Source organism: Centruroides sculpturatus, unplaced genomic scaffold, assembly GCF_000671375.1.
Source record: "Centruroides sculpturatus isolate CEXI.00-Female unplaced genomic scaffold, Cexi_2.0 scaffold484, whole genome shotgun sequence".
Lineage (NCBI taxonomy): Eukaryota > Metazoa > Arthropoda > Arachnida > Scorpiones > Buthidae > Centruroides > Centruroides sculpturatus.
The window spans coordinates 221,764-238,936 of NW_019384726.1; the positions used below are offsets into that span (position 1 = coordinate 221,764).

General features: G+C 25.0%; 1 protein-coding gene across 1 annotated transcript in view; it reads right to left on the bottom strand.

Annotated features, from left to right (window-relative positions):
* LOC111628129 (glutamate receptor ionotropic, kainate 2-like) overlaps positions 1–17,173 on the bottom strand; it is a 75,388-nt gene that overhangs the window by 33,427 nt on the left and 24,788 nt on the right. The window contains exon 2 of the mRNA XM_023371854.1: positions 16,907–17,062. Coding sequence (XP_023227622.1) covers positions 16,907–17,062 — 156 coding nt within the window. The remainder of the gene's footprint in view (positions 1–16,906; positions 17,063–17,173) is intronic.

The following is a 17,173-nucleotide window of genomic DNA, read 5'->3' on the forward strand; positions in this document are numbered from 1 at the left end:
TTACTTCAGTTAAAATGTAGAAAATATAGAACTATTTATAAATTTATTTTATTGTTTTATTTATTACCTATTTCTGAATAAATCAATATTATAGTATAGATCTATGCAGGTTTAAATTGTGATAAAGCAATTAATTTTTAAAATTTTTTTTATTATATTAATGTATTCTTTGCCTTAAAAAAGTTTAAAAATATAGTAAAACACCGATTAATCGAGGTTCTGCATTATCCCGGGCAATCCTCTAACTGAATACGATAGTTTTCTTATAAATATATTCATAACAGGTTTAAAACGACATGTACTACAAATAGTTTCTTTCTGTTACCTTTTAGCGTTTAACTTCACTATGTGATAAATTATTCATACTAAAATGTAAGTATAAAATACATATTTTTATTCTTAAAACTATTGTATGCATTAGCAATATGATTAAATTCACTAAGGTTTAAAAATAATACACCATATAAATCTTTTATATTCGTAATTTTTAATCCAAAATGTCCGTGGCCATCTGTTTTATCCGAGATTTCGGTTATTTGACATTGAATCGGCCGCATTATCTCGGATAATCGGGGTTCTATCGTATATTAAAAGTGTTGTATTTTTCAGAAATGATTTATAAACCAGAATCTGAACATTTTAATGTAATCCAATAAGAATGTATTCTGTAGGTTAATATACTTTATTAAAAAAATTTTTTTTAAGGTATAAAAATTATCTCTATTTACTATAAGGCTATGTTAATTTTAAACGTAATAGATTATAAAATAATCAGTCAAGTATAACATTATAATACTTTCTTTTCCAAAATGTTTGACTTTTAAAATATTAAAGCAAAGTAAAATATGTTTCTAAGCGATTAAAGTAAATAAAAACTTTAACGTCTCAAGAGATTGAAGTCTACTACATTGTTTATAGTTCCAATAAAGCATGTACAGATATAATAAAACATCCTTCTTTAAATCTCTCATGATTTAAAAATCAAAAATTGTTATTTAACTTTAATATTTATTTTTTAATAAAACAAAAAATATATTAAACTTTTATTTTATAATTAATTTTATTTATTTATTTATTTATTTATTGTTATGATTTTTACAATATTTTTAGCATACAAGAAATTAATTGAGTCGCGAAATGCAATTTTCTGTTTGAAGTAAAGAAATTAAAAATAAATTTCAAATCGAAACAAGTTCAGAAAACAAATTTATATTTTAAAATCAATGCAGAAAATGGAAAAGTGTATTTTTTTTCGGTAGGATATTAGAAATCGACTGGGGTTGGATTGCGATGTTCCAAATCTTTGTAGGAACAATCTCATTGATTGGTCTGCTTCAGGTCGCAGAGATGCACACAAGTTACAATGCTCTGAAGGCAAGAAAGTAGTCGTTGATTGAACGTCTTTATAGATCGAGTGTTATTTAGAAATAGGTAAAGACGATAAAACACTTTTTCCTTCTGTCACCAACAATAGTGATACGGTGATGGATCGGATGTGGCCTTCCCTATCATTTCACCTAATCAAGTGTATCGTGGTATGTGTGCAGAGCGAAACTTGTGGTAAATATATATATATATGTATATAATAAAATGTATTCTCTAACTAAAGCTTATTTAATTGTTACAATTTTACAAATGTATAATTTAAGCATTGATATACAGTATTTAGTCAACAAGAAACCAGCCTTAAATACTAGATAATTCTTTTGTTTTACTTCGTATATTTCAAGGAAATAGTCCTTAACGTATTTCCTGATAGATGAAGTCTGTATGAAAGTTTATAAATTTATTAAATATGTTTTCCAATATGTACCCTTTTTTCCTTGGAAAGGAAATATTTAATTTTTTGTTGTTTTATTTTAATATAGACAAAAGTATTTTTGCATTTCCCTATTGAAATGTATGTTTATTTCTAGAAACAATTTTGAATTTCAAAACTGCTTCAAATTTGTTTTGAAATTCAAAAGAGAAAACTTCGGCCCTTAGTATTTCTTTCTGTCTGTTTATACTGTACTTAATGTTTAAAATTCAAAAGTCTCATTTATTTGCCTGACCAAAAGAAAGTATGAAAAAATAGAAAAGGAAATCAGTTAAATTCCTGTATCTCTTTACGTAATTTAAACATCGTCTTTGATATTATTAATATATAAAAGATTTATTTTTAGCATTAAAATGTAAAAGTAATTTTTTTAGCATATTGAGCATAAATATAGGAAAAAAATATTAAATATAATCAAATAAAGATGCTTTAATATCGAATAACACTATTAAATTAAAAGAAATGAAAGTTTTGTTCCTTTGACCGCAAGCCCATAAACAATGAATTTCCAACGTCTGGTAACTTATAAAAATGTTGGATTTTTATGTGGGTCATGTTCCGAGACATTCATCCAACCAAGCATACTGGAGTGCTTTCAAAATTTTTCTATTGTTTTTTTACTATACAAGAATATAAAATTCATAGAAAATAATGTCAATTTTTCGTCAGAAAAAAATTTTTCTTTAATCTTCTATCCCAAAAGCTGCACTTTTTAGTTAATAATAAATGATTTTAATTTATTGACGATAAGTATATATAATTTTCCTTTTTTTCTTAAGAAAAAATTAGCTAATAGTACGTAACAGTCTACTGAACTAGAAAGTTTTTATACAAATTCATATTAGAAATGAGAAGTATTGAATCGACATTTCAATTTTTATTTTAAAAATATTTTAACAGCTGCTGNAAAAATATAAAACGAGTCATATCTGGTAAAGCATTAGAAACTACAAATTAAATCATATCAACAAAATTTAAACAAATTAAAAAATATATTTCTATAATAATTAATGTACTTTTTTTTAATTAAAAAACTGTAATTTTCAAAATTAATTCATTTATGTAGGTTCATACAACAATTGAGTCCAATTAATAATATATAAAATACTAGCAGATGAGCCCGGCGTTGCTCAGGCAAAAAATAACAGTAAATATTAAGATTATTAGATTGTTTCGTACTTCTAACGCTTCTATTATATTATATAGTACTGTATTTGATTTATACTTACAAATGTTATCTTACGTAAGGGTTTATCACACCAAGTGACATAGCTAACATTTTTTTTAATTCTAGTAAGTACTCACCAATAGCAGAGTGAACAAAACCATTAAATACTGATAGTAAGTCGAGGGTTCGGGCATGGCGATGTAGAATTTTTCGGACTTTCTTCACGTTAGTCACCTAAATAGGGTCCAGCTTCTCAAAAGTCTTCCCGGGATGCATTCCTCTCGGCAGATCGCTCACGTTTCGCGTTGTCGTAACCAAATAAACCAAATTAATTCTACAGAACGATTATTTATTGTGATATCGTCACAATGTTTTCAATTCTTTTAGTGGTGGTCTTGTCTGTGTACATCATACTTTTCCCGATAGCAAAATTTCTTTAAATTGTGTACAGTATAGGAATAAAAAATTTTTAAAATGTGTTAGGTCGGTCATTCGGCGTGCTAACCCGTACGTAAGATAACCTTTGCAGTTATAAAAATCAAATACTATGATATAACAAATATTAAAATGAAAATCATATAAAAAGTTTGATTATTTTAGCCTACCATTGTCATGTTTATTACGATACTCGAATAGTACAAAATGGCACAATTTCCTTAGTTAAGTAGATACTAATTGTAAAATGTGATATCTTAAAATTTTTTAGATATCATAATTTTTTCCTAACGTTAACTTTAAGAAAACTGCACCATTCGCAGCCGAATATCAAGCAGTAATCTGCCAACTAATCAAAATCTCGGCACCCTCGAAAACCATTGAAAACATATTTTGTGCTGGCCGGTAACTTTGTATTATGTAATTTTATTACTCGAATGCCACCATCTGCTGGTCCGATAGAAAGAGATGTTGCAGAAGGGGTTTGAAGTAATTCGACCAAAAGTAGTCGTTCACCTCCTCCTGGAAGAGGGGACAGTCGACGACTACTAATTAATACTGTTCTACTATTAATATTTGAAAAGTGATCCTCCTTAGACAGGTTGTGATGGCCCGCATGTGATCGAATATGCTAACCTTAACGCCTGAAAGACTTTATATCACTTGTTTAAATAAAAAAATCTTGTAAATACTACATTAATTGCTTTTATGTGATAATAAAGTGTTTAAATTTTGGCAACAGATTGTATAAACTATGTGGGAGGTATGTATTAGTTTATAGAAAAATTATTAAGCTACAATTTGAAAATATTGTAGACCTATAAATTCCGACGGTTGTTCGTCTGTGTATGTCTGAGTGTCCTTTCTTAGTTTTGAGAAAGGTTTAGGTAGATGAAAATTGAGATAAGATATGGAAATCATTGCGGCAGTAGGCCCAGATTAACTATATAAGAATTTCTGGACTGGTCCATGAGTCACGTTACTTTTATTCAAAAGTTTCCTCTGAACGGAGTTAGACAGCTGATACGACTCTATTGCTAACAGAAAAAGTATGATGTATAGTACAGGGACAAGACCTCCGCTAAAACGATTGAGAATATTGTGTCCAGTATTGTGACGATGTCACAATAAACAATATAAAATTATAATGTACTTCCAATATAATGATATAATGTCATGCAATTAAGAATCGTATAATTCTAACAGTTTGCTATAAAATAAACTTATAATATATATTTTAAACGTTGTATCATTGTTATATAAACATTATAATATCATATAGATGTGTTACTAATGTAACATATAGCCTAAATATATTATTGAACAGAGATGTAGTCTTATTCAACAGAGATCGAATTTCTATTAAGTCTGCATTCGAAATAAAATAAAAGTTAATTTACTATCACTATCCTACGGTGTGAAAAATAATAAATTTCAGGTAACAAATCCACATAAAACGTTTTCATTCTGCCCTAGGGACGAAATCAAATCTCCAATATAGCTTTTGAGTCCATTTAGTGTTTTATAAGCATTAAGTAAGTTCAGAACCCGTAAGACCTCTATTGTATTCTATCTACCTTTTCTAATAGAAAAAGAAAACTACTGATAATGAACTTCTGATATCTACTATCAGGATCGTTACTAAGATATACCAGACACTTTAGTAATTTTATATATAAGCTCTTGAATTTTCTTATATCATGTATACTCTTTCCTTTCTTATATTTCGTGCAATTATTTTTCTATTAGAAGAAAAATACTCGAATTTCTCAATGTTTGTTTGGTGAATTTACTTGCGCCATTAAAACTACATTTAAAATTAATTACTAAAACATATTTAAAACAAAAAATCAATAATTAATTTCGAAATTCTTTTAAAAAATTAAAGCAATAAACTTTATCAAGCGGAATCATAATTCTAAACGATTAACAAAACTTATAATTTGCAATTTGTTTTTATAATAGAATTTCGTAGATTATTTTTAGAAAATAAAAAAAAGACAGCTTTACATCGTCAAGAAAAATATAAAACGAGTCATATCTGGTAAAGCATCTTTAATTAAGAACATAAAAAAAAATCGTTAATCTAATTCTATGGAACAATCGTTACTGTAATTAAGAAGATAACGAGGATATAGGTTTAAATACTATAAATAAACTATTAATAAAAACATGATAAAACAAGAAAATCAATTTATCCATTGGCATCGTTATAAAAGTATGCAAAAATAAATAATGATGAAGTGCCTTAATGGATTTATGAATGATTCATTTCCTTTCTCTGTAACAAACTTCCTCTAATGCAATATAATTAATAGTGGTATTTCAAGGGTGTTACAATGTGTATTAAGTATTTTATGAAGAACGTTGTAAACCTTAATGATAATTAATGTACTCGCAGAGCGTTAAAAGTTGAAATTTTGTATATTGAATTGCTAAAAACTTTCTTCATTAAAAAAACAATTAGAAAATGTAAATATTTCAGATAATTACTACATGTGATATGGAAATTCATTTTACAAACTGAAATTTTAATAGCGTTTAAAACATTCGATTTAATTGTAAATGATAATTATTAAAAATTAATGATTCTTAGATACAATTTATCACTTTTTCATAACAAAGTCGTATAACAGATGCCAAAAAAACAGTTCCAAACTTGTGTAACGATTATGTTTTGAAATTAGAACAAGAGAAAAACAATATTTAGCTTTATAACATGGCTTAAAGTAAATATTTTTGAATTTAATATTTATTATGTTTGTATTTTTGTATAGATACAGCGGACTTTAAAAGAATAGGTCATGTTATATGCATGTAATTATATTTTTCTTTTATTATTATTAATTTTGAATATATTCTGAATGCATAAGATTGAAAAATATCTGACTTTGCATATAAAAAAGAAAGTCTAGCAATTCAATAAAATGATACATTTTTTCAATGATTTAAATTATTTCGATTTAAATATTAATATATTTAATCATGTTCAATATCTCAATATACAATAATATCGTAGATAAATGAATATATCTTCATTGTTATGGATCTTGATAGAAAGAAACAATAAAATTTACGCTCCAAATTAATTTTAGTAACTTCCAGTTTTGAATTTCATTTCGAATACTGAATTTCAACTAAAAAATTATTCATTACTTTCGTAACAAGAAGACAATAAGTAATGTGAATATAATGAAAAATTTGTTGTTTTCGAATTTATTATAAAATTCTGTTACATTTAATAATTCAGTTTTCTGGTCCTTTGTTTTATACCTTAAGAATATATAAAAAAATCAGGAACACTCCCAGATGTTACCATGATGTGAGACACAATGGCGACATTTCAGGAAGATAAAATCTGCTAGTCTTCTACTAATGATTGCAAATAGGATGCATGTGATAAAAACACCAAGATCAAAGACCCAAGAGAGAAAGAAAAAGAAATTGGAATTCTTCTTTGGCATCGTTTTCCCAATCATAAAAGCGAAAAAGACAAAAACTAACGATCACCTATAACAAAGTCATGACAACTGAGTAATTTTAAACACTTTTTTCACTTACATATAAAACACAACATGATCCTTGACGTTAAATCGTTAAATGCTTCCAAAATAAAGTTGTACTCTTAATAATAATAAATTTAATTGGGTGAAAAGTGATTAGTTCTTATTCAAGATTAAATCAAATTTTAAAATATGATTAGTTATTCTATTTTATAATGTCTTATAAAACAAAAAAGTTATAGTTGCACAAATTATTTTCAAATTAATTTAAAGGCTAACGTGATATTAACGAATAAATTTCAATTAAAGAAATTAAGAATGGTATTTAAATTCTCCTTAGCTCAAGTTATTAATATTTCAACTCTAGTATATTAATAATAATGATGTTAAATATAATAAGTTATTTTGTAAACAGTTAATGAAGCTTGCTTTCTTTTTGTTTTACGGTAACTTGATACTATATTAACAATTAAAACTTTGTTAATTATATAAAATTTTTACAATCCAGATGTAAAACAACACAATTTTTGGCATAAAATAACATATTATATTCTTATACTTAAATTTAATTTTGTAAAATCTCAGATGTGTGCACATTTAAGCGTTAATTTTAATTCATTAACTAAACTCGGATAACTAGCAAATGTTATGCGAAAGGATTTAATTGTATAAATTACTTGGATGCGTGTTTGAGTTATGTTTAGCAAATTTCATTGAGAGAATGTGAAATATTAACTATGCATCCCATATAAAATATATAAACCAAAATTGTTATTTTCGACAGGATAATGTAGTTTATTTACAACTCATTTGTGAATAAATGATAGAATTACACTAGATTAGGCTGTATTCCCTCAAGAGTGACTGTTTCGTTGATTATCTTCCTAATTGTTGTTCATCATCACTGTCTCCATTAGCCTAAGTGTTAGCAAATGTAGCAAGTTAATCGTCACACCTATGATTGCTCAAATTGTCTGGAGTAAGTGATATATAACGCTTATATTTCACTAGTTGCCAAGGGTACAAGCATAAAATTCATCAATACAAATTTCTAGGGAAATCACTGTAATCACATCGCAATTGTATTGATTTAAGTTTATTTATATTCTTCTTTCAATAGTAAACTAAAATAAAATAAAAGGAATATAAAATCTTAATTGTAAGCAAACTTTCAAATTAATATATATATATATGTATATAATAAAATGTATTCTCTAACTAAAGCTTATTTAATTGTTACAATTTTACAAATGTATAATTTAAGCATTGATATACAGTATTTAGTCAACAAGAAAGCAGCCTTAAATACTAGATAATTCTTTTGTTTTACTTCGTATATTTCAAGGAAATAGTCCTTAACGTATTTCCTGATAGATGAAGTCTGTATGAAAGTTTATAAATTTATTAAATATGTTTTCCAATATGTACCCTTTTTTCCTTGGAAAGGAAATATTTAATTTTTTGTTGTTTTATTTTAATATAGACAAAAGTATTTTTGCATTTCCCTATTGAAATGTATGTTTATTTCTAGAAACAATTTTGAATTTCAAAACTGCTTCAAATTTGTTTTGAAATTCAAAAGAGAAAACTTCGGCCCTTAGTATTTCTTTCTGTCTGTTTATACTGTACTTAATGTTTAAAATTCAAAAGTCTCATTTATTTGCCTGACCAAAAGAAAGTATGAAAAAATAGAAAAGAAAATCAGTTAAATTCCTGTATCTCTTTACGTAATTTAAACATCGTCTTTGATATTATTAATATATAAAAGATTTATTTTTAGCATTAAAATGTAAAAGTAATTTTTTTAGCATATTGAGCATAAATATAGGAAAAAAATATTAAATATAATCAAATAAAGATGCTTTAATATCGAATAACACTATTAAATTAAAAGAAATGAAAGTTTTGTTCCTTTGACCGCAAGCCCATAAACAATGAATTTCCAACGTCTGGTAACTTATAAAAATGTTGGATTTTTATGTGGGTCATGTTCCGAGACATTCATCCAACCAAGCATACTGGAGTGCTTTCAAAATTTTTCTATTGTTTTTTTACTATACAAGAATATAAAATTCATAGAAAATAATGTCAATTTTTCGTCAGAAAAAAATTTTTCTTTAATCTTCTATCCCAAAAGCTGCACTTTTTAGTTAATAATAAATGATTTTAATTTATTGACGATAAGTATATATAATTTTCCTTTTTTTCTTAAGAAAAAATTAGCTAATAGTACGTAACAGTCTACTGAACTAGAAAGTTTTTATACAAATTCATATTAGAAATGAGAAGTATTGAATCGACATTTCAATTTTTATTTTAAAAATATTTTAACAGCTGCTGTCATTTAATATTATGCGTGTCGAAAAACGAAAATTTATAATTTATTACTTTAACCAAGAATAAAAAGTCATTTATGAAATATTTTCCCCCGAAGTTTAGAAAATGAAAAATTGGCAACTAGATATGAAGAAAATTGTGGAACACCGCTCTCTTCGCATCCAATTTAAGAGAAGGGTGAGAAAAATAACGTCATACTCTTCTCAAAAAGATTCACATGTTATTAAATTTCCAAAAATTCTATTAAATTTCCTTTACTGTAATTATTTCAGCTATAATAATTGGCATTAATAAATTATGTTCATTATGAATTTATTGATTTATCTGAAGAATGTGAATTTTTTTTTGCTATTTTTTAATAGTTTTATTCAGTTTAGAAGTTAATTGATGGATTTTTCTATCGCATATTAATTAATCTTGATAAAATATTAGGGAATTCAAAAACTATTCGAAATTTAATAGAAAGAAAATCGTATACAGTTTTAAACTAAGCACAATTAATTAACAAATATATAAACTTAGGTCTTAGAATGGTAATCTCAGGATTTAAAACTATAACGTTGCTTTTAAACGATTTTATACAAGTGACGAAAAAAGTTAAAAGTGGGAGAAAGTGATACAAATATACATTATTTAAACAATTTTTTTATACATCTGATATTTGAATTCCTTCCAATAACGATATCTTTATGTTTGAAATTTCTTATTTTCTTTAAAGATAATTCTTTGAATTTTATGCTAAAGAGGTCAGTTTATAAATTCGAATCATTTTTTCTTATTTTAGATTTGAATGAAAAAAATTGAATTTTAATAGGAAATAAAAAATACATCAAAATTCTACTTTGTGTCATTTAAATGCAGTGAAACGTAAAATTTCTAGTGAAATAATTAAATTAGCATATTAATTATTAATATTCTATTATGGTTAAAATTATACATTATTGTAAAAGTAATTAATATTTTATCATTATTAAAAGAAAATAAAAATTTGTTTATTTTTTTATTACAAATAAATTCCATAAATTTAATTATAAAACTTTAAAAGATAAATTACAATTATTACAGATAAACAAACTTTAAAATAATCATTTACAATGTATATTAATTAATTTAAGCTTGTGAATTGTTGAAGCTAACTATTTTAATTTATATTCTTCAAAAATTAAAAATTAAAATATGAATTTAATTACACATCTTGAGTAGAAATGATTATTTAATCTTTAATATCATAAAGTTCAAGTTTTTTTTATATACACGAACTTTTAAAAGTGGTATGAAAGGGGGAAAATGTATTTGATATTGTAATTTTTTAGTAATAGCAAGCGGTAAAGTTTGAAGTAGAAATACTATAATAAAGCTATTGAGATATATTCAAATGAGTAGTTTTGAATATGTTGAAGATTAAGTTGATCATCGGAGCAGAATTTATGGAGGATCTTCAAAAAGAATCTTTAGTCAACTAGAAAAACATACAAGTCATATAACTTTTTATATTACCGGATAAACTTTCTCCTTTGGTTAATGCTTATAAGTAAATTGAAAAAGATTGCAAGTTGATATCTGGTTTAAAATTTATTATTTTAGATAATATTTTCGAATGTAATTTAATTATAAATATATCTGAATCAAATTGAATTTAATAAAAATAGTTTTATGAACATTTGAAATTTAGTTTTTTAATTCATAAAGTGATATATAAATTTTAATCGTACTGAATAATTAAAATATAAAGATCAATCTAAAGAATTTCTTTTCTAGTTCTAAAATTTGATCCTTTGAGTCCATGAGTCACGTTACTTTTATTCAAAAGTTTCCTCTGAACGGAGTTAGACAGCTGACACGACTCTATTGCTAACAGAAAAAGTATGATGTATAGTACAGGGACAAGACCTCCGCTAAAACGATTGAGAATATTGTGTCCAGTATTGTGACGATGTCACAATAAACAATATAAAATTATAATGTACTTCCAATATAATGATATAATGTCATGCAATTAAGAATCGTATAATTCTAACAGTTTGCTATAAAATAAACTTATAATATATATTTTAAACGTTGTATCATTGTTATATAAACATTATAATATCATATAGATGTGTTACTAATGTAACATATAGCCTAAATATATTATTGAACAGAGATGTAGTCTTATTCAACAGAGATCGAATTTCTATTAAGTCTGCATTCGAAATAAAATAAAAGTTAATTTACTATCACTATCCTACGGTGTGAAAAATAATAAATTTCAGGTAACAAATCCACATAAAACGTTTTCATTCTGCCCTAGGGACGAAATCAAATCTCCAATATAGCTTTTGAGTCCATTTAGTGTTTTATAAGCATTAAGTAAGTTCAGAACCCGTAAGACCTCTATTGTATTCTATCTACCTTTTCTAATAGAAAAAGAAAACTACTGATAATGAACTTCTGATATCTACTATCAGGATCGTTACTAAGATATACCAGACACTTTAGTAATTTTATATATAAGCTCTTGAATTTTCTTATATCATGTATACTCTTTCCTTTCTTATATTTCGTGCAATTATTTTTCTATTAGAAGAAAAATACTCGAATTTCTCAATGTTTGTTTGGTGAATTTACTTGCGCCATTAAAACTACATTTAAAATTAATTACTAAAACATATTTAAAACAAAAAATCAATAATTAATTTCGAAATTCTTTTAAAAAATTAAAGCAATAAACTTTATCAAGCGGAATCATAATTCTAAACGATTAACAAAACTTATAATTTGCAATTTGTTTTTATAATAGAATTTCGTAGATTATTTTTAGAAAATAAAAAAAAGACAGCTTTACATCGTCAAGAAAAATATAAAACGAGTCATATCTGGTAAAGCATCTTTAATTAAGAACATAAAAAAAAATCGTTAATCTAATTCTATGGAACAATCGTTACTGTAATTAAGAAGATAACGAGGATATAGGTTTAAATACTATAAATAAACTATTAATAAAAACATGATAAAACAAGAAAATCAATTTATCCATTGGCATCGTTATAAAAGTATGCAAAAATAAATAATGATGAAGTGCCTTAATGGATTTATGAATGATTCATTTCCTTTCTCTGTAACAAACTTCCTCTAATGCAATATAATTAATAGTGGTATTTCAAGGGTGTTACAATGTGTATTAAGTATTTTATGAAGAACGTTGTAAACCTTAATGATAATTAATGTACTCGCAGAGCGTTAAAAGTTGAAATTTTGTATATTGAATTGCTAAAAACTTTCTTCATTAAAAAAACAATTAGAAAATGTAAATATTTCAGATAATTACTACATGTGATATGGAAATTCATTTTACAAACTGAAATTTTAATAGCGTTTAAAACATTCGATTTAATTGTAAATGATAATTATTAAAAATTAATGATTCTTAGATACAATTTATCACTTTTTCATAACAAAGTCGTATAACAGATGCCAAAAAAACAGTTCCAAACTTGTGTAACGATTATGTTTTGAAATTAGAACAAGAGAAAAACAATATTTAGCTTTATAACATGGCTTAAAGTAAATATTTTTTANATTATATGGTATTTGGCATGTATATATAATGTTAATACAAAATTGATATATAATAATAATAATAATATATTTATTAGTCATATTAGGCAAAGGCCTGTTATTAAATTGATATATAAAAACACTATTTAAAAAAATATATAAATTACATTAAAAACTTAAGTGAATTTTAATTAATGTAACGAGGTATTTATTAGTTTAATTTTTAAAGCTAAAAGTCGTGTTAAAATTAATGTGATTAATTAATTAAGTAAACGATTTTGTTGTAAGGCGTTTAATTAACAATAACTTTTTGGTTTGGTTAGCTATAAAAAGCAATTAGACGTAATTTGAGTTATAGGAGCACGTTTATTATTGTAAGTAAAGGTCTGGAAGAAAATTCGAAGTGAGCAAAGCAAACAGCTTGGGTTGTGACGTCAATGATTTGATTTTCTTCGTGACAGCACAGCGTTCATTAAGGCCAATTACTGATGCTTTGCGTGTTCTAGAACTAGAGTTCACAGACTGGAAACACAATCTTTCGTTCACTTCAATTGTCCTAAAGGAGAAAAGAATTGCCTGTTTTCTTCCATCAGGCGAATACGCAGCTAAAAACGTCGCAAAACATTTTCATGACATCCTCACTTGAACAAATTCAATCAATGCTTTTTATACTATACTTCATTTGTTTAGACAGCTAAATGGTTTTTTTTCAAAATCCTATCTAATTAACCAGTTGGAATGTTTGCAAAACATGCAAAACTCGAATTTGATTTGGTTTTTAAACAAAATAAATGTTTTGTAATCATTTTTAATTTAAAATAGATATTCCTTAGACTCGGTTCTATTTGATTTCTAATTACAAGTACTTTAAACTTTAAAAAACACATTTTTATTAAAAAACAGGAATCAATGCGAATTAAATTATGTCATTAATTTAAGTCTCGTGATAGGAAATGTAAGAATTTATCAAATTTTATATCTGCATTATTAGATTACATAACAGCAGTAGTTGGCATGACAATGGAAACTACTGCTGTTATGTCAAAATGTTACTTGTAATAATATAATACAATTGTATTATATTATTACAAGTAACATTTTGACATATCACATAATAAATCCATTACAACATCTTATTCAATGATTGAAACATTAATTTATGCTAGTAAAACATTAATAATATTAATTTCATATACATACATGCATACACTTACGCACAGAATATTATTTAATAAGAGCTGATATTAATTTATTAATATATATTATATTACGTTATTAAAAATACTTTTATAAAGTTTATTTACAATATTATAAAATGTAGATATAATCAGTACTAGCACAATTACATATTGTATATTTTACAGTATAGAAGAATGGAAAATACTAATAAAGCAAAAAATTAGACATGGTTGGTTTTAATTGAAGCCAAAAAGTAAAACTAAACCTTATACTGAGTAAGAAGAATTCCAGTTTTTAGAGATTCGATAAAAACAATAAGATAAAAAAAGTGAAAGGAATGTTTCTTGGTCAGTGAAAATACAATTGTTCATAGACTTTTTCTGGTTTTTAAAGTTTTTCATTTGTTATATAGGTCTTTACTGCTTATGAAGATAATAAATAGTTAATGCCATTATTTTATTATTATACAAATTATTTTAAAACTGTGCATTCTTTACAATCTTAAAATTTCAAGTTAAAATACATATAAATATAATCTATAATTCATATGCATACGCATTTTTAATAATAGTTTTAAAATACTCAATAGTAGAAACTACGTATATGATACTTATATTCTCAGAAATAAATGTAACATCGAATTCAAAAAAATAATAAACGAAATAATCAAATAAAATTTATATCAAAATTCCTTAATATATTGTTTTATATTTTTATGTATGATTTCATATTTTTATTATAAATAAAAAAAAATATTCATTTCTGACCATTCAAACAATGCATAGAAATGATAAACCAAGCGATAAATAATAGAAGAAAGTTGAAAATAAAAAGAATATTAAAAATAAACGCGTAATAACTTTTAGTTCCGATGGTCAGAATAGCGTTAGTTCATATATCAAATTACAAAACGATTCCCTCTTCCTGGAGGAAGAGTTGCTGAGTTGTCTTCTGAGGTCACGTTTCTAAGTTTGCATTGGTATCATAAAAAACTGCATCACAGACAGACTATTTTTTTTTTCTTTGTCGACAAGAAATCAACCGAAAGTACAACCAAAAACCTCATGTGGTGAACGAAAAACGTCTTTTTTTCTAGCGTAAATAATGTTTCGGTAAGTGGAAAACTACACGTCTACCTGAAAACGTTGGAGCGTGTTTTCAATCGTGTGAAGTGGTTTGTTGGTAAATTACTCAACTCCGTCCAAAGAATCCAACAAGTAAATATAATCCGAGCCAAAAACATCTTGGTTAATTTAGTATATAAATCATGTGTAAGTATATATTACTATGATGCATTTATCAATATTTTTCCTAGCTCTTAGATCATGTTTTACTTAGTGAAAGCTTCTTTTTTTATTTTTGTAAAATATTATCATTATTGGTATACATAATCTTTCAAAACAAATATTTATGTAATTTATAGATTTTCTTAGCTAAATTATTTTCTACTAAAAATTTTACATTTAAATCAACAAATTATTATTATTTTTTGTAAAATATTAGCGTTTATTTTTATACAAAGAGATTAAATTAATACCAAATCGATTTTTTAAATGTTGCTTTCTTTATATCACTATCACGAATTTATCCTTAATATCATTTTATCGTGTTTACTTCAATAGAAAGAAGATTCCATTATCGAGTATTATTAAATTATGATTCAAAGCCTTTACTGTAAACCATTCCTATCTTTCACCGAAACTGTTACATGTTGGTTATTACTGACAACATTGATTTTAACAAAGTTTCAAAAATAAATTATCAGAATAGAAACATTAAATCGATACGCGTAAAAATTAATAATTAAATTAGTTTAAAATAAAATTTTAATACAAAATATAATATTCTAAAAATAATTATAAATATATAAAACATTATCATCAAAATATGGAATTTGATGAGCTAATTTTTATTGTTGAATTGTGCTAAAATATATTATTTTCATTATTAATATTTTTATTTATAAATTTATAAATATTTCAATATTAGATGTTTTTTTTCATTTTTTAAATATATTATAATAATTTTTAAGTACTGTGCGTATTAATAGCAAGAAAAATAAACTTAGATAAAGATAATACAATTTATCATATAATTCTAATTTATATAGTTGATAGAGTGTTAGCAATTCGCCTTAAGATAAAGTAATTTATCGTATTAAACATAGTTGCTTCAGACAAATTCTAGGATTAACTTTAATGGGAACAAGTTAGCCAGATAATCCTCATTTCTATTGCATATTAAATTAATTTTGGTTTAAAGCTATTTAAAGCAACTTCCTATTAACTAATGTACAGATGGTTCAAATAATTGTTTTGATATTAAATTTTCTTATAATTTAAATGAAATTTTCTTAATAAAGAAATCGTAATAATGATTTTTATTACTTTAAGTAGATTTAATTTCTAACAAATTATAATTACAGTATAAAAATTTTTAAAGCATTTAATGTAATTTTTCTTTTATGTTATGTAAAGTTTTAAAAAATATATTTTTTTGATAATACTTAGTTTTTAGTAATATTTTTAAATGTATAAAATTTATATTTACAAATTTTTAAATACAAGAAAAAATTAAAAACAAATTACCATAAAAATGCAGCATAAAATATACCTTTTTTATTTGAATAAAATAAATTAAGAAATTAATGTAAATAATTTAAGATTAATTTTGTTTTAATTTAATTAAAAATAATGTAAAGTATTGAATTCAGAAAAATGTGACCGCAAAGGAATTTCTATATATATCTGTAAATAGGGATAAAGGAATGATATAACTGATCTTGTCTAAACGGATTCGCGGTAATAAATCTCAGAAAGGAGATGGCATGTTCCTATTGACAGGAAAAGACTCCTGCAGAGAAGAATAGTCAATAAATTATTTGTTAATCCGACACGAAGGGTATTGGCTACACCATCAACCACCTACCTATTTTAGAAGCATGGAAACTATCATGCTGGCTTAGTCTTCTGATCTGAGGTGAAAGTCTTGATTTTGGAAGAATACTGTTATCGGTATTGATGCGATCGATGGCATATCGGAAAGCCAATTCTTGTTCGTCGTCATAAATATCGAATATTCCACCTAAAAATTATACTCATTAATATAAACCATAAAGAAACTTTTCCAAAGTAGTTGTACACACAACTTAGTAAGATAGAAAAAAATATTTTATCATAAGATGTGATTTGGAAT